Here is a 23,440-nt window from a genome sequence, read left to right on the forward strand (position 1 = left end):
TATAATAAAAAGAAATATATATATATATATATATATATATATATATATATATATATATATACTATTAATATGAAGTTTTTTTCCTTTTTGTTTTAATCCATTCAAATAAAAATTTCACTTGAATCTATTTCCTACTGTTAACGAAAACAATGTTACCATTATTATTGTATTAAAAAGGCGCAATAATAGCTTTTAAGACTATATATTTATTTTATTCTGGTTAAATTTGTTAAACTTTAAAATAATTATAATAACAAAAAATAATATTTTTTATTATTAAAGTAAAATTAAATAATTTCTACAATTTCAATGTTTGTAATGTTTATTTTTTAGATAATTTTTTAAAATAATAATTGTTTTAATTAAAATAAATAAATTTAAGAAAAAAGAGTTAAATTAAAAAAATTGTTAAATTAAAAAAAAAAAGAACTTAAAATTTAAAATTGATAAAAAATATATTTTAATTTAAAAAATAAAATTGAAAACAAAATATGGAATATTATCAAGTAGTATAGGCATGTTATGTTGAAATGAGCCTTATTAGATGAATGACTATAAAAAACAGAAACAAAAATATATTTAAACCTTAGATGTTATGTTTTAACGTTAATTCGGTGTTAAAGTTGGTTTAACAATATGTTAAATTAATGGAAACATTCCAGCCACGTTGAATGTGGAATCCTGGGTGATTCGCATTTCTCGCACACAACCCGAAACTCTCTCGTCTCTGTTTTCATCCCTCCAACCATTTTCCTCATAAGCAAATAAACTCTTTTTTCTTTTTTTCAATTTTCCGTTAATGTCCTTTCCTCCCTTCAACCTCCAGCTTTTCCTCTGTACACAACATAACAACAATTAAAAACATTTTCTTTTTCTTTCCATTTCAACAAAGAACCAAGAAAATCATCCTGCATTGTTGTTGTTATTGTTGTGCCCTGTTTCCATTGCAGCAATTTCTCCACATGGTTTTAGCCTTTTCACCATTCAAAGATCAAGGAATTTGAGCTCTTTTCCTTCATTCCTATTCATCTACCTCCTTTTCGATTCAATTGTCAACCCTCTGATTGGGGAATCCCTTCTTTGTTTGTTCTTCCGTGGTTATACATTTCCTGTTCATTTATTCATTTACAGCGCTTCATTTTCAAAATCTCAAGCCATTTGGCATTTGAGTTTTAAGATTCTACAATCTGGGAGAGGTGTAAAGCATTGAATTTTGAAATCCACAGCAGAATTTTTCATATTGATTCTTTATGAATTCTTGTTACGTGGGATGTAAGTTGATAGACACATTGCAACATTGATTTTGTTGGTGGATTTTCCACTGGCATGATCGTCTTTGTAGTAGGGTGGGAGCTTCTGGGTTCCCAAGAAAATACAAGTGTACTACCCAGTTGCTTAACAAGTTTCACAAAAAGGTAGTGATTTGTTGATTGATTGGAGAAACAAAGCAACACCCCTTTTGTAAGAATATGGGGTGCATCTGCTCAAAAGAAAACAAAGACAAAGTTGATGAGTATGAGAAAGAGAAAGAAAGAGAAAAAGAGTCGAACAAGTCTTCAGTGCAACTGGTTGCTCCTTCTGTCTCAACTGCACAGTCAGATAGTACTAGAGGCACGGATGGTTCGGTTCCCCTTATTGTTGACACATCAACACAAGCAATTAGAGGGTCTGTCGTAGTGACTGCAGAGGATAAAAGCAACCACTCAGATGCCACACAAGGCCAGCAGAAGAGGCGCGTGACAGTGAGTTGTGGTGTAGATGACAAAATGCCGATGATGAGCAGAATACTTAGCGTGCAGCATATTGCAGGAGAACAAGTTGATTCCGGATGGCCGATTTGGTTATCTTCAGTGGCAGCAGAAGCCATCAAAGGGTGGGTGCCTCGACGGGCAGACTCTTTTGAAAAATTAGGCCAAGTTAGTTTCAAAATATCACTTCTTCATGCCACCCTTTTTCTTTATAAATGTTTCAACTAGTTTACATGCAAGTGAATGCTGTGTGTGCAGGTTGGACAAGGGGCTTATAGCAGTGTGCATAAAGCTCGTGACCTTGAGACTGGTAAAATTGTGGCTTTGAAGAAGGTTCGGTTTTCAAGTGCAGATGTGGAAAGTGTTCGGTTCATGGCAAGAGAAATCTATATTATGCGTCAACTTGACCATCCCAATGTCATGAAGCTCGAGGGTCTTGTTACTTCAAGAACGTCCACCAGTTTGTACCTTGTTTTTGAATACATGGAACATGACCTCGCTGGGCTAGCAACTGTACATGGCTTGAAGTTAACTGAATCACAGGTACATGCCCTGCATGTTAAGACTTAAAAGTACTTTTAAATAGCTACTATTCTTTAACAAATTTCTAAGGAGTTAACGATGATTACCTCGGGTGGATTCTGGTCACAGGAAGCTTTTCTTTCATTTTTAAACCAGCAAGAGTTAAGGTGCATTCTGTTGAAACTATAAATTGAAGTTACATTGTGGTTAAGGAAAAGAAGAGTAGATGCATTAGTTTATAGCTAAATTGGCTATTAAGTTGTTTGGAAAAATGAATGGTAGTTTTTTAGCTGTACGTTGTTCAATTATTTTCTTGTTGGCTTTGCAGATAAAATGTTTTCTGCAGCAACTGCTTCGTGGGCTTCAACATTGCCACAGTCGTGGTGTGCTGCACCGTGACATCAAGGGTTCAAATCTTCTTATTGACAACAATGGAAATCTTAAAATAGGAGATTTTGGTCTTGCAACAGTGTATGATCCTGAAAAAAAGCAGCCATTGACTAGCCGTGTTGTGACTCTGTGGTATAGAGCACCTGAGCTTTTGCTGGGTGCTACAGAGTATGGAGAAGCAATTGACTTGTGGAGTGTTGGTTGCATTCTAGCCGAATTGCTAGCGGGGAAGCCGATCATGCCTGGAAGAACAGAGGTTGGTTTCATGAACCAATGTTCATAATTAGCACCTGTACTGAAATGGTGTCGTTTATCTAAAAATTCTGACTACTTCTGTCATTTGATTTAATATTTTCTGACTACGTGGTGTGGTGTGTGCTATTCTTCCTAAGTTTACTCATTTTAAGCCTGTGTTTTAGTTTATATGTTCAAGCCAAATCCAAGTGTAAAAACTGTACAGATGTCACTTTCAAAATAAGCACATTGAAGTAGAAGGTTCCTAACCAAGTAAACAGAAGAGCATAATAAGCATGGAATTTCTATTACTACTAAGCACAGACAAAGAGTTGCAATTTAACTTTGAGAGTGATTTAATTTATGCAGGTGGAACAAATGCACAAAATTTTTAAACTTTGTGGTTCACCATCTGAAGACTATTGGCAGAGAACAAAATTTCCTCATGCAACAAGTTTTAAGCCACAACACCCTTACAACCGCCAAATTTCAGAAACATTTGAAAAATTTTCTTCTACGGCATTGGCTCTTGTTGATAAGCTTCTGACAATAGAACCAGAGGCTCGAGGATCAGCAACTTCCGCACTCGAGAGTGAGGTAATGCTGTGAAGCCTTTTATTCTTATTTTTCAGACATACTTTACATGGAAATTAATCCAGTTTTTATGCTGTTATATAAGCACTTTTAGTGCTTTATTAAATGAAAACATCTGACAGCTATTAAAAGTTTTGAATTTTACTCAAGAGCCCCAACTGACTTTTTCCCCCCTTACATTCTTTAAGGCTTTTCTGACTGTAGTTTTTCAAAGTGATGATGCTCTATTTACTACCACTGTTTTGGATATCCTACTTATAATATTATATTCATGTTACATATTTGCTAGTTCTTCACTACAAACCCCTTACCTTGTGAACCCTCAAGTTTACCAAAGTTTTCACCAAGCAAGGAGTTTGATTCCAAGCGTCGACAAAAGGAAGCTACAAGGTATTAAAAGTTTTATTTCTCTACAAAGTAACATAACCATATAATAACAGTGACCAAACTCTGATGGAGATACATGTTATAGTGGAAGCCAAGACTGTGTTAAAACATTTGCATCCCATTAAAGATTACATTGAACGTTGTGTTGGTACCGTTTAATGCTGTGATAAAAAATGCCATATTCATAGAACTTCACCTTTATTTTCAATCAGGAAAAACCAGGAAGCTGTTAGAGGACGTGCACCAGCATCGGTTTTAAGAGGAGCAGGAGATACCAAGGCACTGGGTTCGCCACAGTATAACGCTCAGGGAAATATATCTATGCTGGTATGTTTATGCTTCTAAACATATATTTCCATGGAGATTGATTATTATTGACAACTTTATTCGATTTGACGGGGTCATGAATACTTCAACATTGGCAGAGGAAACCAAACAGTATAATGTGCCGTCAAAAATATCTGTGCCAGGAGAATAGGGAGGCCAAGGAGAACGGTGAAGGAGGCAGAGTAAGTGTACACGGTGGCTTCACGCATGCTGCTACAATGACGCGAGGCAGTGTAGCAGGATCATCCACATTGAGCAAGAGAGTAGAACCATCTTTGAAGAATCAGAGGTCTCATTTGAATCCTGCAACAGCAGATTTATGTACCTCTGCCCTCAAAAAGGAACCAGACTCGTCTGCTGTTGAATCCACCATGGTAAACAACAATCTAACTTCTCTTTATTACCACCTTATTTCTGGTTTGCAACCTTGTCAGTAGTCACAGAACCTACCATACAACCTTAAGATTTAAGGTTGGAGAGTATTGTGAATGTTAAAAATGTTAAAAACAAAGTTAGGAGAGAAGATCACACAAAAAGTAGTAAGTCAACTTTTCTACGGAGACTGATCATTAGTAAAGGTTGCGAATATTTCATACCCAATGTTATTAAAAGAAAGTAAAACTGAGATACATATAATAGGAACATAACATAACATAACAGTTTTTTTATATACCTGTTGTGGTGTGATTTCAGGGTTATATGCCGAAGAAAAATAGGATACACTACTCTGGACCATTGATGCCTCCGGGTGGGAACCTCGATGACATGCTTCGAGAGCATGAGAAATTGATGCAAGATGTTTTCCGTAGCGTCAAAAAGGCCAATCTGTAAAACCATTACCATTCTGCTAAAAAGGGACTGCAATGTAAAATCTTTAAGGAAAAGAAACTGGGTTGTCTCTGTGGCAAGAAGACAAACATGTACCATGCATTCTTAACGATGCATTATTGATGATGCAAAGGTACATTTACACACGCAGGTACATTGCATCTTCAGCGCAACCAATGATTTAACAATGCAATGGTAAAAAAACTCATATCTTGTATTGGATTTGTATAAAAATACCTATACATATCTTGATAATTTTAAGAAACTAAATAAAATACTAGAAATCATATGCTTAATACTAGGGTTTTCAAAAATGAACAAAAAAAAAAGGAAAGATAGAAGAATGATGAGAAAAGAAGAAAGGAAGAAGAAGCTCATTTTTATATTCTTCAAACAGTACAAAGGGGAGAAAATAGAAAGGGGACAAACCTTCCGCGCTCCACACCGATCACGTCCGATACGAACTTCGCCTTCGACTTCGCCGGTACGAACTTTTCCGATCACGTCCAGCCTCCGTTGGCAGCCATGGGTTCTCCCTTTTTTTTTTCTTTCTCGCGTTCTCTCTCAATCCTAACCGTAGCACGAAAATTGCCTCTTCCAAAATGAAATGGTGGACCTTTCAAAAATTGAAATCAGAGACGGGACCCTAATGCACAAGCTCCAAATCACTGAAACGCACAGTTTCATTTATTCTCTCACAAACCACCACAGCCGCCCCCACATACTCAAATCACAAATATACCCTTTCTCACATTCACAATAATTGGGTCCCACAGCGTGTCAAATGTGAATTCCTTTAACAGTGTCAAAGTATTCTTTTCCTAATACCCACGCGCAGTGAGTCAGAATAGGTTTGCCCTAAAACCCAAATATTGAGAAGCAGAGGTATCGGAGATGGAGCAGAGGCTAGCAAACAGCTGGCGAATGCCTCTCAACGACAACAAATTCATCGAAGCGGCTCTCCTGTCGGACCTACGTGTCGACGGCCGCCGCCCCTCCGACCACCGCAAGCTCACCATCAAGCTGGCCAAGCAAGACGGCTCCGCGGAGGTCCATTTGGGCCAAACCCACGTCGTCACCTTCGTCTCCGCCCAACTCGTTAGGCCATACAAAGACAGGCCCAACGAAGGCTCCCTCTCCATCTTCACCGAGTTCTCTCCCATGGCCGACCCCTCCTTCGAACCCGGCCGCCCAGCGGAGTCAGCCGTCGAGCTGGGCCGCGTCGTCGACCGCGGCCTGCGCGAAAGCCGTGCCATCGACACTGAATCGCTCTGCGTACTCTCCGGCAAACTCGTATGGGCCATTCGCGTCGATATCCACATTATCGACAATGCCGGAAATCTCGTTGACGCTGCCAATATCGCGGCGCTGGCTGCACTGCTGACGTTCCGACGGCCGGAATGCTCGCTGGCCGGGGAAGACGGCCAGGAAGTGGTGGTGCATCCTCCTGAAGAGCGCGATCCGATACCGTTGATTATACATCATCTCCCGATTGCCATTACGTTTGGGTTTTTCAGCATTGAAAATCTCCTCGTACGGTTTCCTTTTTCTCTTTTTTGTCTGATTTTGGTTTTGGAGGTTTTAGTTAGGGTTTAGGGTTTATGTGTGTAGGTGATAGATCCGACGAATGAAGAAGAGTGTGTGATGACAGGACGCATGACTGCGACGCTTAATTCAAACGGCGACGTTTGTGCTATTCAGAAGGCTGGTGGAGAGGGTGTATCTCAGAGATTTATCATGCATTGCTTGAAACTTGCTCATTCTAAAGCTATTGATATTACAACTAAGATTAAGGATGCTGTGAGTTCTCTTTTTCTTTCGTGCAACATTGCTACACTAGTCTAAGGGTAATATTAATTGTGTAGTTTATGCTGTTTGGTAAATTGCTTGTTGTTGTGTATTCTGATTAGGTTGAAGTACACAACAACGAAAGGGCGTTGCGGAAGATTAAGCGGCACCCTTCGTCTGTTGCTATGGATGTAGGTGGTGCTCCAGCTGGAATAGGTGAAAAACAAAATCAATTAGTTGGAGTTGAGGATGGTACCGGTTTGGACAAATTGAAGCTGAAAGAAGAGGAAAATTTTATGGAATGTGAAGCCACGCCATCAGGACAAGAACATAGTAAGGATGGAAACTCCAAGAATTTCACTGGTGGACCTTCAAGTTGGTATGATATCAGCTAGGCCAAGAACTAATAGTTTTCCTTTTATTGTATTTTAGATTTGAAATTTTTGTATAGTCTAGTTGGTTCTAATCACTGTATATAAACGAAAATGAAACTGGTAATCACTATTACAACTTACAAAGTATAGTGTCAAATTCGAGAGTTTATGTTTCATGGATTCCACTTATAGACTAAACTAGTTAGAGATTATGATATACAGAAATCGATATTAAAAGGTTGTTTCAGTGATATTTATATATATCAGTAACATGTTACTCTTTTTGCAAAAATAATTCAACTCTATGACAAAGCAAAAGTAGCAAATCACAAGGATGATGTCTGGTAGTTTTTCACTGCCTGCTCATAAGATCAAAGTTCATAAATGGTTCATAAATAAATTTATATTTATAAACATAAAAATGAATTAATTTTTTCATATAATTGAGTCTTGGTACAACAATATCATTTAGGGTCAATGAGGCAATAATTATATTTGATTTCAAACTTACTGATTCAGAGTTGCACGAATTTAAAGACTTTTCTCTCCTTAAAATCATAAACATATAATTTTGAGATTCTTCCATTTTTAATTTTATCTATGCTAATTAGATATATTTGTTCTTTTAAATTTAATTAAAATGCATTTTATATCTTTCCAACTGTTCCTTCATTTCCTCAGGGATCCCTACTCAGAGTCTGTAGATCCAGATCTTCTAAAAGCTTCTCTCGCTTCACGGGGTAATAGCCGCTCTTTCATCTTCAATTATGAAATTAGCTGTTATGTGAATTGTGATGGAATCTGTGGCTTTTTTCTGTTGTATTCATCATTTTCTTCTGTTGCTTCTATTTAGGCTTTTTTCTTATTAGGATTCATTTTAATTTCATATGATAAGTTGGTGTCTATCAATTTATCAGTGTGTATGTCGTCTAATGTTGTCTCCACTCATTAGAATAGCTGTATAATATGCAGGACCATCAGTTCCTCCTAGTAAACCAAAGGATTCAAGACATGAGACTAAGCCCAAGGAACCACCACAGGAAATTAATACAGATCTTTCTCCAATTGACAAGCCTCTAACTGGTGGACAGAGTAACGAAGGTAAGACTCTGAAGGATGCCGTCAAGCCCAAACATAAGAGGAGAAAAAAAGTATCTTCCAATAACGAAAATTAAATTAGTTAATGAGTTTTTGACTTATTGCCGTTCATCTTCAAAGCATGTGCTTGTATACCCGTTGAAACTGAGAATTGAGTTCCAATGTTCCCAATTTTGGTAGAAGCAAGGGTTTCATGTTCTGGCGAAAAGGTCTATTTAGTATTGCAAATAGGAAAAAAGATGCACATGCACATGAAGTTGACTGAACTTTATAGCCTGTACTTCATTTTTGTTTCTTCTTGTACGTTGTAAACATTAGATTGACAATTGAATCTCAATTATATTTCCGCAATAGAAATTCCTAATACTGAGATAATAATATATGGGTTTTGTAACATTTTGGCACTTGAAGTTCCATTCCTCGCACTCTTTAAGTGTGCATGCATGATTGTTTGTTATTGCCTTCTAGTTTCTGAAATCATGTTTAAGCATTAGATTGGTTAATATAGATTACTACTGCTCAATACCTTGTAATATTGCATGATATTCTGTGTTTTATATAAAAATAGCAAGAAAAATAAGAAAAACATGTATGCTATATCATCATCCAGCAGACTCTAGAACTGGCTTGGGTGAGTTTGTTGATGATGCGAACTACCGATCTTGACTGATCCTATTTAGAGTTAATCAAGAAGACAATGACATGCGTCATACCAACTAAGATCGAGTTTTACACTGTCACTTCAGCCTGATGCCGAACAAAATTGGTGTTCAAGATGGAGAAGTTTGTGTTGAAAGTCAGGTACAAGTTGTTTGTTTCCTTTTAATCTAAAATTGCATTTTTATCTCGATAATCCGTATTAACCTTTCACTCCAAAGAATTTAAAATATATCAAATGCAAAAGTAATTAGATATAGATAGAGAAACGAAAAATAGCACTGAATATATGCAGAAAAGAGTGATAATTGTCAAATATCTAGATGTTAAAATTAGCCAGACCATCATATATGTTTTCTGTTAACACATTGCACATGCTCACCAAGAACCTCTTCGGAGGTTGTTCAATGGAGTCAACGAAACTAAAGAGAAGGGATGAAATCAAAACCTTTTCATTCCATTTCCATGTTGAATTGAGTTTTTCTACTGCAAAATGCAATTATGTTTACGTGACTGAGATAGTAGTGGGAAAAGAGTCTTTCATCCTACACCTCCAACATCCTGCACCTCCAAAAATTTTAATTTTAACCTTTTAACATTTCATTCTTATCTTACACTTCAAACTTTTTCAAAAATTTCATTTTTAACTTTAAAAAATATCTTTTCATTTTTTTCTTTTTCTTATTAAAAACACTCTACACCACCTTAATAATAATTAAATTTAAAATTCAAATATTATTTAATATAATTTTATACTTTAATAATTATTAATGATTTATATTATAATATTAGTTATAATAAAAGTATAAAAATAAAATAATTAAAATAAAAATAATAACAATAAATAAAAAATTATATTAAATAAAATATTTAATATATTTAAATATATTAAATTATATTAAAATACTAAAATAAATTAAATACTTATTAAAATTTAAATAAAAGACAAAATTTTAAAAATAATTATTAATTTAAAATCAAATAAAATTATATTAAATAAAAATTTAAATACATTTAAATTATATTAAAATATTAAATTAAATTAAATAATTATTAAAATTTAAATAAAAAATAAATTTCCAAAAACAATTGTTCATCGAATATGGATATCCATAATATTACTTATCGGATATGGATATCCGATTAACAAATCTTTTCAAAATTTTGTTTATTTAACTTTAATAATTATTGAATTTAATTTAATATTTTAATATAATTTAATATATTTAAATACATGATTATAAATATTTATTTTTATTATTATTAATTTTATTTTTATTATTTTATTTATAAATTTTTAATACAATTATTATTATAATATAAATCATATTTTAATAATTATTAAAATATAAAATTATATTAAATAATATTTAAATTTTAAATTAAATTAAATTATTATTAAGGTGGTGAATAAGAAAGAAAAGAAAATGAAAAAATATTTATTAAAATTGAAAATAAAAATTTTGAAAAAGTTGGAGGTGTAAAATGAGATGTTAGAAGGTTAAAAATGTAATTTTGAGAGGTGCAGAATAATATCTTGGAGGTGTAGGATGAAACACTCGTGCGAAAAATGGTTTCCAAAATATTCGGCCTAGTTTTGCCGAATAAAATTGGGCTACAAGTTTTTACCCAAATGAAAGTATCTTCACTTTCATTTTTGTACTGAAATGTTGGGGTGGTTATAGTAGTTTAAAGGAATCAAATCTTTTTCAAATTACATTTATAAGTAATATTTTTTCCTGTGAACATTTTTTTTTAATTTTACCTTCTAAGTAATTGTTATTGTAAATTAAAGTAATTATATTTCTATTTTTATCCTTTAAATAACTGTTATCTAAATTTAATTATTTTATAAATTAAAATAATTGTTTTATTATTTTATTCTTTTAGTAATTATTTATAATAAAAAAAAATTAATAATTAAAAATATATAAAGTATTTATTTTCATAATTATTTTTGATAAAATTTATTTTATAGTTTAATAAACTTTTGTTAAAATAAAAAAGAAAAGTAGACACACATGTTTCCGCCGGTAATAGTTAAAATGGTTTGACTTCTTTGTTATTTATGTTTTCTTTTCAAAAAATTTACCTGATGATGGTTACAAGAAATTTCAAAATTTCTTAAGTATTAATTTAGCATTGAGTTTATCACACTAGTTTAAATTTTAAGTTAATCATTTAATTATAATTTGCGCTATAAAAATTATTTTCAAAATTAAATTCAATTTTTCCTAATCTTTCACCTGGGAGAGTCAAATATTTTAAAATTACTTGTGATTCAATTTCTTAATTATTTGTGTTTTCTTCGAAAAAATTACCAAATAATAATGTCAAGAAAATTCAACATGTCTTCAGTATTAATTTAGCACGTTAATTACAATTTGGGCTTTAAATTATTTTTTTAAAATTAGAATAAAAATGTCATGGAAAAAATTAACTAAGTTAAGACTTCTGTATTTCCGTGTATTTTTTCTTGCTCGAGTTAGAGGATTCGATTTTCAAGAAAACATAAAATGATTTGTTTCAAGAGGAAGTATAATAGGACACTTTCATAACGGTCTTTTAATATGTTTTATATTACTAAAAACTTTATATGAAATTCATTAAATAGAAGATAAAGACTAATCAATTAAACCTAATAATCAAAAGGGTATAAATAATATTATCTGTCTTTAAAATAAAACACTTTAGATAAAATCACATACACCAATCAAAATAATTAATTTTATTAAATTTCTAAATATTACAAATGTATTAAAAATTGTTTTTGAGAATAATTTTTTTAAAATAAACCACTTCACTTTAACCGCCATTTATACGAAAATCTATTAAGAACGGCTAAAATCAAGTTTACACATCCATTTCAAATTTTTCTCTCCGTTCCACTTATTTTCCTTGAATCTAAATGACTTCACTTTTCATTCTATAATCCAAACAGACCCTTAGTGACTTTTGAGGCTATTGTTCATCACAATCCCCACCAATCAAAGGTTATTGCAGCAATGGAAAGAGAGACACATTAATAACATTACATATTTGCTACTTCCTCGTGTTTTGAATCACTGAAGCTGTGAAAAATAATCTCTTCTTTATTAATATAATGTGAGAATGCATAATTGAATGACAGTGTAGGTCTTTCTCACAACAATAATGCATTCCAATTAAATTCATGAAAGTTTGTACGGTTCAGTACTCCAATAATTCTCTGAGCAAAGACTAGCTGGAGTGCCAATGATCTGGGACCACACCCATTCTCTCTTCTCTACCAATTGAATTTCTGCCAACTGTCATAAGAAATATTGTCAAAAATATGATGATGAAGATGAAGATTATGAAGATGATGATGATAATGATGGCTAATAACTTTGGCTTTTGATAGATCTGCAGAAGAAGTTCATTATATCTGATATTGCTGCTCTATGTTGAAAAGCTTCAGCAACTTTAGTGAAGACTGATACATGTTAATTTCAAATCATATAATCAAATGCTAGCACTGGCAGCAATTTGATTGAGCCAAAAAAAGTTATATTCAAGTTGGACATAGTTGTAAACTAGAGGTTAAGTAAGAGGATAGCATCATATATTTAAACCAAATTAAAAAATATGATTTGTCATCACTGACTTCGAGTTCTTACCCTGCCATCTCTGAGCTGAAATATGACAGAACCTTTGGAAAATTGAATTGGTCTTGTAGATGCCACCTGTGTCGTATCAGACTCAATCAATACCGAGCTAGGATGTGTTGTTTTTAGCATTAAATTCGATGTCAGATATTCTACAAATTATTTTGGACTGCAATATTTACCTTTGAGTCACATCTAATGTTCAGGTCACCAAAGTTTGTTTGGCCCTTCTTCAAGTATGATGCAGAATCTTTATCAGTGCAATCTACTTTCTCTTCTTGGAATCCTCCTTGTGAGTGTGCTTCAATCAGTTTATTTCCTACATGGGGGAAACCACAGTCCTTCCACTTCCATGACTTTTTGTCCATGTATCTGAGGTATACTTTTCCATCAGAACCAATGAAAAATAATTGATTGCCTTCAAAGCTTGGACCTGGTGAACCTACTAGTGTTACATCTCTATTGGGTATTCCATGTTCCACCCAGTTCCAACCATACATTGAGCTCCATTGATACTCAACAAGGCCACCTTCTTTTGAAACCATGAAGAGGGAACCTGAGAGTGATTTTAATGATGATCTTATAATAGTTCCAGGAGACTGTGATAGAACCAGATGCTGAGAATGGTAATGCTCATGCCACAAATCAGTCACCTTGTTGTACTGATATAGGCGACCGTTTCTTCCAATGACAAATACTATATTTTTTCTGAACAATTCCTGGTCTAGTATACATGCAACCTTAGCATCTGGAGGGTTTCTGCAATCTTTCCATTTCAACTTCTTCAAAGAAACCTGGGAAAATTATGCATAATATTTACTTCACCAATTATTGCATATCTGGCTTTTGGTCTGTGATTGATTCTGATGTCTCAGGAATTTATTCCCAAGTAATTCTATCCATATGAATATGGTAGGCAAAAGAATTTCAATTAAATATAAACTTAATTTTTTTTAAAATAAAAATCCATGGACTTATGTAATACTGCCGCAGGATTAATTTTCTGATCCTGTTCTTCTATTCTTTAGAGTTTACTTACCACTAACTTCATTAGTCTTCCAGTTTTGCTCACAAAGAAGAGTGTGTCTTCATTTGTAACCTTCTTTTCCTGGCCTGGTAATCCATCCCATGGTTGACCTCCAACAATATTTTGTCCTCTCCTCAGAGCAGTGTAATTCCTCCATGTTAACTCCTTGCCTCTCCTTTCTCTAAGGAGCAAACTCCCATGTGTATCAACCATGAATAAGCTTCCATTATAGCTACTCAATATACCTTTCATAGGTGTAAAGCTCTCATGCCTCAGCCATATCCATGCACTCTCAATGCAAATGTATTCAAAAATCAAACCATCGTCTGTTACTAAGAAAAATGACTTCCCTACATCCATCAATCTCAAGCGAAAGTTACTACTAATCCAGTTATCTGGCACATGATTGTATTCTTCTGAAGATTGAATCAATCTAACACCTGAAGTACTCACAGATAAATAATGATTCTGTGCTTGGTTTTGCTTTCTCCTACCTGTTACTGAACTTACTACTGATTCCTCTGACTCATCTTTTATGCCAGTGAGACAGTTCCTGATGCCACGTTCTTCTGTGCAATATTCTGCATTCCATCCCTCACTCTCTGGCACATCTACTATTGACCAAACATATTTGGTTGATGATTTCCTTCGGATGTTTTGTGGCTGAGATGGTCCTGAACTTTCACCACCTAGTCCTAAAGGATGTAATTCGGCAAGTCTTCCATCATCTAGTGGAAACAGTATTCTGCCAACGTACAATTGTAAACCTGCTATACCTCTTGCTGCCTTTGCATGGAGAGGATGCTGGTGACTTTTCCATACTTCTGGAAATTCATTATTTGGAAATGTTAAATTAATGTACTGTAAAACTCTTGTTCTTGCTGCTGCAATTATGTTTATTTATTTCAGTTAGTTTGGTTGTATAAGTGATGATGTTCAGTTTTGGATTTACTCTGATTTTGGACAGATTTGTATTCTAAATGTAGTAGTTGGTACATGATCTTTAGTTAACGTGTATGAGTATGAGGAGCTATCATTTCTCATGTATTTGGCCTTCAATATGATTCAGAGTATGAAATACAATATGGTTATGCAACAAATACAAAAGTTGTTGTGTTTCTCTTCATCAATCACTTCTTTTCATGTTATGATTCTGTTTTATGTTTTTTAAGGAAACATAATAATAGAAATTCTTCATGTGTAGTAAAAGCAAGGTAGGCTATTGATATAGCAGAGAAAAAAACCAGACATGGAAACTAAAACAGTTCTTGCATTATGAGATGACTGACCTAATTGTTTTGGAATTCGATATTCAAAGACAAATCCATATGATGTAGTGAAGAACAAAGAAGTGGAGGATGTTTCAGCTGATTCATCTTGTAGAGCTGGTGTGATAGATGTTAAATTTTGATCTTGGGGTCTTCCATGAACCACCCATTTCCACTTCCTTTGATGGAACCTTCTCTCTACCAAAGAGCCTTCCTGCATGATCAACCAAGTATTTTAAAAAAATGGTACCCTCCTAGACTGGTCAGAATAAATTCATCAAAAAGCAATGTTATGCATGTTCAAGTGATGTGCTAAAAGTCATTCCATTTTTAAAAAATTCAATGTAGCTTCTCTTTGGTCACTTTTTTCCTCAACCAAATTCCATTATACAAACTGTCTAAAGAGGGAATTTCACAATTTTCTGATGTTTCTAAAAGAAGTTTTGGTGGCACTTATTTCTGCAAATGACTATAAACTTCATAAAACAGACCTTTGTTAAAAGGAACAGAGATTCGGAATGATCCTCACTTGAACCAGGCAAACTGCACCCTTTAGATGGCATCAGAGGAGCAGCTTGTGATGTTTTATCTTGCCATATGTGCCTCTTCCATGATGGTTTTGATTTTTTGTCATATTCGTAAAGATCTCCAGCAGAACTACAGCACCACATCATTTGTTAAGTATGTCAGAATCGAAAGATGAAGAGTGCTTTTTGATTCTCACTAAAAAACAAGACCTTAAAAGAAAGTAATGAATAATAATGCTTTCTAAGGCTTTATATTTATCTGGTGCAACAAACATTCTACTGCATTTTCCAATGCAATCTCAACTTCAAATTTTGTATTTGCTGAGTCCTTGATCAATGTGTTTAAAGGCATGGCACTGATCAGAGACCCTTTATCAAATATGAAATTGAAACAGAACGTGCCTCAAGCAATAAACACGAACCACCCACCTTATGGTATATACTACTTCTCTTGTTGAAGCAGCATCAACTATTGCTGCTACATTTGCTCCAGCTGGTTGGCCATGATTTATCCATCTGTTCTATATTGTCAAGATTGAGGTGAAATTAGCAATACCCTGGAATTCATTTTTTAAAGGATAGTGTTTAGGATTTAACATCCTAGTTACTAAGATTTTCACCAAAACTTGAGTTTTACCTCGGGGGCTCAACCCAAGCAAGTTCTACTAGTGTTTCATTCTTTGTACAGAAATAGGCTCTCCTGCTCCACAATGCAACAACACAAGAGACATCAAGAGACTGCATTAGATCAAGGTGCATATGTTCGATCTCAGAAATTAAAACTTCACTTACTGTCCATCACGCGAAGCAACTCCAGACTTTATCAGAAGATTTTTCTCAGGATAAGTAGGTGTGAATTCAACCCAAACTGGTTCTGAACTTTCACCATGTTGGCCTCTTATCTGCATAGCAAAATCCATGAGACAAGGCCAATTTTTGCAGTTTCAATTTCCAACAAATTTTACATTGAATACCTATCCAAGAGCTGAATCTTAACATAATATTTAACACATGATTCATGGCATGTATCTTTTAACTTAATGGATGATTCTTTACCTGGTATAATTTCCCTGCTTCTGATAGAGCAAGAATCGTCTGATTGATGACAAAAACTGATATAGCACTTCCTGCTGATACAGGCAAATCATGAGAGACAATCACCCATTCCATTCCATTCCAAAACCTCTCATAGATTGACCCACTTTCACCAGTGACCCACACAGATGTCTCAGATATTTTAGTCAAGGAAATTCTCTTCCTCTGTGGCAGAACCACAGCCTCTGATTCCATTTTACTATCCTTATTTTCATCACTTGTCTTTTCTTCATCAAGTTTGTCTTCAAGGTCCAGCTCTTCTTGTGTGGTCTTCTTCTCCGTCTGAAGTATTGACCCCACTTTTCTACAGTCACCGTCAACACAAGAGAGAAGATCATAGGGAAGTTTTGCCTCAACCCATCTCTCAGTTTGCTCACTGAACACCCAAAACTTATCTGTTTTCTGCTCAAATCGTTGATTGCTTTGTTGGAAATTTTGATATGGGCACCATGAAGCACAAATCACAACCATAAAGAAGCAGGCGAAAGACAAAAGTCCCCAGATGGCATATATCAAATGGAATATTGGCATGGTGATGTTGTCATTGGAAACCAAGCCAGACAAAGAGCAGAGATAAACCAAACATAAATACTTGTTTTGTTTTGTAAGTTGCTCTACGACAAGTTTGGTTCTTTTTGAAGTACCTGTACCCCAAATGCACCATTTTGTGCAATAGCTTCGAATATCGCCGTTATCTGTTCATGGCCAAACTTCATGGAAAATACTGTTGTCATGGTCCCCAAGACCAAGAGAATTTATTATGTGGGACGTCAATTTGAGAAGTCGCCATGACGAAAAGAAGAGAGAAAAGGAAGGTTTAATAATTGTTGGACCATACTAGTACTATACAACTATTATGATTCTTAGAATTTAATCACTGCTACCTCTACAATCACCACAAGATAATAGCAGAACATACATGGCCTCAGTTTCTCAGCTTTGGAGGTAATTATTGATACCAAATTACACTAGTGGTGGAAGTGTCTTTCGCAGATGCTTTCATTCATTTCTGGCTCCCTTTTAACATATCTTCTTTTTCTTCACCAATATCTCTTTATATCAAAATTTGAACTCAGACACCCGGTTTATCTTTAGAATTCAATGCATACATTTTTTCAAGAAAAAGGATATATTTTACAAGAAAAGTTATAATGGTATTACTGATACACTTAAAAGCTGTGTCATTTATTTGTTTTAAATGTTTTTAATTTCTACATTCAGAAGTGAAATTTCTACTCTAAAGTAGTCTTATTTTTAGTAGGTATTAGTAGGTATAAGACTTTCGGTATATTCTCCTCACGTGTGTATATATATATCTACATACATAATATATATATATATATATATTAAATGTAAAACTAAATCTTAATAAATGGTTCAAAAAGATTTATAGCAAATGATATATTAGACAAAACAAACAAAAAATTTTGTTAAAATAGGTTCTAATTCATGATTGTGATATCATCATGTTAAGAAATAAACTTCAAATCTAATTCAATCACATAAAATCAGTTTATAAAGTGAAACTTACATCTATTTATGTATTTTAAATTGACTTTATACACCACTTCTTATATTTTATAAGACTACAATGTATCTAACATTTGCACTTAAAAACATATTCAACACTTCATTTTTATTTTTAGTTTATGATTATCTTGGTTTGTGTGCATGACTGTGAAGAATAGTGGTGAAACATTTGTTAAGATTCTTGATTCGGACCAAAAGTTGATATGACGCATAGGCTACTTTATGAATACTGTGATCAGTGGTTGTGCTTCCATGAATTGGTTTCATCTCATGAGATGCCTATCATATAAATGGTGCTCCTCTCCTATTCCTATTCTACTTTTGGACTCTTTCAGTATAAAGTCATCAAAATATCGTATCAGAATGACAAGGGGGTTTTCTTTCAGCCACTGAAAATTTGCAGCTTAGCCCACATGCCACCACTTTTCTTTAGAACCAATTCACCAAGAAAATGACATGGAATACATCACCATCCACGACTCACTCCTTTACATTCTATTAGTGCCAATAATATTTAACTTATAAAAATGGTAGATGATAATCACAGAATCGATATCTAACAAAACCCGAAAATAATATTTGGTGGTGACATGGAAAGACTGAGTTAGATTCCACTGGACAAAGAAAGAACTCAAGAATTATTACATGAGAATTTCTAAAGAGTGGACACTGGTTTTTTTTCTTTTTCCTTTTTATGTCACCCTCTCAAAAGACCTTATTTTTTTCAGAATTTTGTCTGAACTTGTGTTAATTTTTTCAAAAATCTAAAAAATCAAACTTCGTCTTTTCCAACTTTAATAAATGGTCTTAAATTTTAAGATTTTATAAAGAATTAATACCTCTTTTGATCTCGTATCTATGACAATCGTTCATTATGTTTTTCTTTTTTTTTTATTCAGCAATTTTTACTAGAACGATACATCCACATTAACGTTATTCTAACAAAAAATAACCACATTAAATCTTCTAATAAATATCGACACCTTGTTGAGTAAAAAAAAATAAAAAACAAACAATTGAATCATTGTTATAAATACTAGATTAAAAGAGATATTATCCCTTTTATAAAATGTTGCAAAAATTTTAAATATTCCTTCGTTGGTATTGTGGATGCTGTCCTAAATATAGATCACAGTTTCTGCTCAACAACAAACTCATTGGTATTGTAATAATTGGTTATGTTATGTAATTATACTCAACAAACTTATTGTAGGATTACAATAAACAATGGATTTTATTACTTTTTCAAAAACTATTCACCACATACTAATTGCAACCTTATTGTGTAAGGAACCAAATAATTGCTTGCTTAACGTTGAAGGAAGCATAAGTCCTTACTATTGTCCCATGTTAAAGGCTTCAATTTCACTTTTGATTTCATTATTACGGTTAATATATAACTTTAGCCCATAATATGATTTTTAACTTAGAACAAATCTAATATTGGTCTAACTCAATTGATTGATTGAGCAGAAAGTATAAATTATTGTAAAATTTTGTACATATTGTAAACTATTGAGCAAATAGAAAAAAGGGACAGCCCAGTAACTATTATAACATTGGACCTTGGATTGGACTCAAAATTTCGCAGATCCACGCAATCACTTCGTTCACTTATGTTAACTTTTTATTTCAGAGTGGCTTGTAAAGAAGGCATTATATAAAATATAAGAAAATTTGAGGAACACCGGTGGTGTTTAGCATGAACTCTCAAAAGTCCACTATCGTGGAAATTATACAAACTACCTAAATATTTGTCACTCTAATATCCTCAAATACAACAATTTGACCCTTAGGTCCACTTTCCCAATCTACTCTAAAGCTACAAAACGTCAAAGAATGAATCATCCGAAAGTTGACCATGAAACCTGTGAGTAGCCGCACTCTTAATCCACAGTTAATTAACTACTGAAGAAGTTAGGTCCTGCCCGAGACAGAAGCTCCTTTCCAGCATCCTTACCCATCTCAATCATATCTTCAACAGCATATGGACCAACCCTGGACGTCTCTAGTACTGCACACAGAAAATTGCAGGGAAGCTTAGAGAAAAGTTACTTGTTAAGGATTAGAAACTTTTACAGAGTCAAATAACATAAATATATGACTAGATTTTCATACCACGGGTTCCATCAGGGGAAGCAACTAATCCTCTAAACAAACAATTGCCATCCTCGTTTCTGCTAGCATATCCTGCAATAGGAGTTCGGCAAGATCCATCCAATGTCTGAAGAAAGGCCCTTTCACAGACAACTGCTAGTCTTGTTTCTTCGTGATTCAGCGAAGCAATGTATTCTGCCTGATGAAATCACTCAACCAAAAGTCATAAATACTGAGAATCTAAAATGAGTCAATAATGCAAGGTGCAATGTAAATATGTATATTATTATCCAATTATGCTTAAATGCTTCTGATTCCAAATATAAATCAATTCCTTTTGTGATTTGAGAATGATTTTTTGCTATTAGGTATTTAATGATGCACGCTCATGTGATCTTACATGGTACTGTTATCCTCATCCCTTACCCATAAATATCAGCTAGTCTAGCCCGATTGTGTGCACTAAATTAATCACTTACCATTTTATCGTCATCACTCCTACAGGCTATTCCAATAGCACCTTGGGCAACAGCTGGAAGCATATCATCGATTGATAGGATTGAAGTTACATTTTCTGTCATGCTTAAGCGTTTGAGCCCAGCTAACGCTAATAGTGTGGCTTGGACAACCCCATCACTGAGTTTTCTTAACCTTGTTTGAACATTGCCCCGGAAATTTTCCTGCACCTGAGTCGTAAAATTCCATAACAATTTATCAGAGATATAGAAATTTAAAATTTCACACATGAAGTAACACAAGACCAATTAAACAACATGAACAGAAAAAGGAAATGTTTCGAGAAAGACACAAAAAATGTCCATTTGAAACTGCAAGAGAACAAAGACTATAACTTTCTAAGAAGGCCAAATTTTAAAGTAGACAAAGACAGTGGCCATAACCCAGAGTAAGGCTCACAAGGATGACATATTGCCCATTACTTTATAGTCACAAGTTCCAATCATAATTGTTAGTCCATGTCAACAAGGTGGGCATACTAATGATAACTATCTACTAAATTCAACCATCCACAAAGGATTTCAATATCACATTATATTATTCGATCACAGATCACAATGCATAACTCACATCAGCTGTAAAATATATATTATGATAGGAAGTGAATCAAGTTTATGTTACATACTTCCATCAGCATTTTAAAAAATTGATATCTATAACAATATATAAAGGTATATGGAATTTTGGTGTACACATTTTGTGTTATTTGCTGTCCCAATAATCTCCTCCATAGATCTCTATTGTATCCCTATAACTACGCTCTTCAAACTACCCTTGCCTAATTGCATTAGGCAAGCCACCCAATTTTATTATTTAACTTCTATTAACTCCTTTTACTTTTCAAAATGTGGAGAGATGCAAAGTGCTTCTTTTCAACTGCTGTGTATAAGCTTCACCGTACACAATTCTAACATGACTATTTGTCAATTTGCTTTTCTATTTTACCTTAAAAATAGAGATTGAAACCTCAAATGACTTCTCATTAACCATAATTTTCTATCTTTTTACATTATAATGATAATGTATGTAACAACAACTTTGATAACATCCTGCGGTCAGAAAAGCGAATTAGAAATCTTATACTGGGGATATCCATTTAAGTAAGCTAATTAAGTAAAAAAAAAAGTAGGAAACAACAATTCTTTATTTCAGGCTGTTAAATAAAATGAGTAAAAAGATAGCTTACATTAAGGGATGGATATCTGTGGAGTATCTGTGACTTTCGTCGTAGGGAAGCAGTACCAATAACACTTCCAGGGGGGAGATCAGCTAACGAAGTTGCACTCAAGGATATAAATGCATCTCTAACATCCTCTCGCGGGAGGTTACACGGAAGAATTGTTTTATCAGGTAAGTAAGTGGGAACATCCTTCATTGAATGGACAGCAATGTCGATTTCACTATTTAAGAGTGCCTCGTCTATTTCTTTTGTAAACAAACCCTTCCCACCTATGTCTGCAAGTGGTTGCGAGAGGATCTTGTCACCTGTTGTCTTAATTATCACAATCTGAATAGCCCCCTCTTCGGCTAACTCTGGGTGTGATGCCATTAGTTTGTCTCTGGTCTCATATGCTTGTGCTAGAGCTAGTGGACTGCTCTACACATGAAAAAACATATAAGAATTACCCAATTTGATGGTAGGACTTTGAAAAATAATTACAAAAAATGGAAAAAATAATTACAAAAATCCATAGAAGAAGAGAAGACGGATTGATTTCCCCCTCCCCTTTATTCCCACAAATATAACTTCTGGCCTTAGGAGCCTAGATATCTCTATATAGTTCAAAAGCGAGTAACGAATAAATATGAACCTTCATATCAGAATAATAGACATATTCCTTTTTCTTCCCAAATAATTATTAAGCCTAGCTCAACATCTTTAGAATCTAATTCAGTGTCGACTCAAGTCTACCTCACCAAGATTATTACAAACATCGCATCTATGCATTGTTCCATCAATTCTTTCTACACTTTCCATTAAGAGATTGAAGCCTTCAAAGCTCTCTAATAATATCTATCGTTGAATTCCCTTAAGAACTATCACCACAACATCTAAAAACCCCACGAAAATAACAGAAACATCAGACCACAGTAAAAAATAGACATTTCCGCAATGACAGAGGCACTTTCTTGAAAAAAGAAGAACTACATATTAAGCTGACACACCCACTCCAATGGCAAGAAAATGACAAAATCATCACATGGAATAGGGAGTTTAGTCCTTTAAATAAATAAATAAATAAAAAGTAGCATCATAGAGTAGGTGAAGTGTGGAGTAATTGTACAGGATCGGTGAGTCATAAGGAGAAAACATTCATGTTTACAGAAAAACCTTTGAAAATATGGCGAAGCCCAGATTGAATTGAGGGTTTACGAAAAGGGGAAAAAGGATACCTTCCCCTGGTGCCAATTCTGATTAGAGCAACCTTAGTTTGCTGCTCAACGGCAATGGAAGCCTTGACGCGATGAAATCTTGTGTGGCATTTGGGAGATGGCAACGGCGGCGACGCTGCTCGCGGAAGGGGAACGCACGCGCCATGGAGCGTGGATGAAAGAGTATTCATGTCAAAGATAAGAGAAAGAGAAGAACAGCGAAATGTTGAGTCTGATGATAGAGTGTGATATGATATGATAAGATAAAGTTCATAAGGATTAATAAAAATTTATTTTCTTTTCTGAAATTACACGCTTTCTTATTTAATTCGCCTATGCTGTCTGTGTAATAATATGCTCCAACAACCCTATCACAGTATTATATATAGTAAAAAGTTTTAAAACTGAAATTCAAATATGCATTGCATTTGCAT

At 34.0% G+C, this 23,440-nt stretch overlaps 4 protein-coding genes across 6 annotated transcripts; 2 read left to right on the forward strand and 2 right to left on the reverse strand.

Moving 5' to 3' along the window:
* The first annotated feature begins 1,469 nt into the window (after window positions 1–1,469).
* LOC108320925 (probable serine/threonine-protein kinase At1g54610) lies at window positions 1,470–5,200 on the forward strand. Its single transcript, XM_052869444.1, has 8 exons — window positions 1,470–1,916; window positions 2,007–2,291; window positions 2,599–2,916; window positions 3,264–3,491; window positions 3,778–3,878; window positions 4,088–4,202; window positions 4,301–4,576; window positions 4,896–5,200. The coding sequence occupies exons 1-8, from the start codon at window positions 1,470–1,472 to the stop codon at window positions 5,031–5,033; spliced, it is 1,908 nt and encodes a 635-aa protein (XP_052725404.1). The 3' UTR covers window positions 5,034–5,200.
* Window positions 5,201–5,847: 647 nt separating this feature from the next.
* Window positions 5,848–8,684, forward strand: LOC108320827 (exosome complex component RRP45A-like). The gene is made up of 5 exons (XM_017552372.2): window positions 5,848–6,563; window positions 6,642–6,830; window positions 6,941–7,197; window positions 7,874–7,932; window positions 8,165–8,684. Exons 1-5 carry the CDS (start codon window positions 5,925–5,927, stop codon window positions 8,365–8,367), a joined length of 1,347 nt encoding a protein of 448 aa, XP_017407861.1. The 5' UTR covers window positions 5,848–5,924; the 3' UTR covers window positions 8,368–8,684.
* A 3,123-nt stretch (window positions 8,685–11,807) lies between these two features.
* Window positions 11,808–17,517, reverse strand: LOC108320793 (uncharacterized). Of its 2 annotated transcripts, none has more exons than XM_017552333.2 (10): window positions 16,452–17,517; window positions 16,188–16,297; window positions 16,033–16,095; window positions 15,825–15,911; window positions 15,360–15,525; window positions 14,890–15,082; window positions 13,613–14,424; window positions 12,756–13,367; window positions 12,586–12,651; window positions 11,808–12,234 (listed from the first exon to the last, which is right to left on the reverse strand). In XM_017552333.2, exons 1-10 carry the CDS (start codon window positions 17,019–17,021, stop codon window positions 12,118–12,120), a joined length of 2,796 nt encoding a protein of 931 aa, XP_017407822.1. In that variant the 5' UTR covers window positions 17,022–17,517; the 3' UTR covers window positions 11,808–12,117. The 2 variants fall into 2 exon arrangements, with proteins under 2 accessions (XP_017407822.1, XP_052725345.1); XM_052869385.1 differs by having other exon boundaries at window positions 16,033–16,098.
* A 2,141-nt stretch (window positions 17,518–19,658) lies between these two features.
* LOC108320790 (porphobilinogen deaminase, chloroplastic) lies at window positions 19,659–23,270 on the reverse strand. Of its 2 annotated transcripts, none has more exons than XM_017552330.1 (5): window positions 23,028–23,270; window positions 21,820–22,225; window positions 20,597–20,803; window positions 20,139–20,316; window positions 19,659–20,034 (listed from the first exon to the last, which is right to left on the reverse strand). In XM_017552330.1, exons 1-5 carry the CDS (start codon window positions 23,195–23,197, stop codon window positions 19,922–19,924), a joined length of 1,074 nt encoding a protein of 357 aa, XP_017407819.1. In that variant the 5' UTR covers window positions 23,198–23,270; the 3' UTR covers window positions 19,659–19,921. The 2 variants fall into 2 exon arrangements, with proteins under 2 accessions (XP_017407819.1, XP_052725346.1); XM_052869386.1 differs by having other exon boundaries at window positions 21,820–22,230; window positions 23,028–23,168.
* Between the last annotated feature and the right edge of the window lie 170 nt (window positions 23,271–23,440).

Source organism: Vigna angularis, chromosome 10 (assembly GCF_016808095.1).
Source record: "Vigna angularis cultivar LongXiaoDou No.4 chromosome 10, ASM1680809v1, whole genome shotgun sequence".
NCBI classification, from domain to species: domain Eukaryota; kingdom Viridiplantae; phylum Streptophyta; class Magnoliopsida; order Fabales; family Fabaceae; genus Vigna; species Vigna angularis.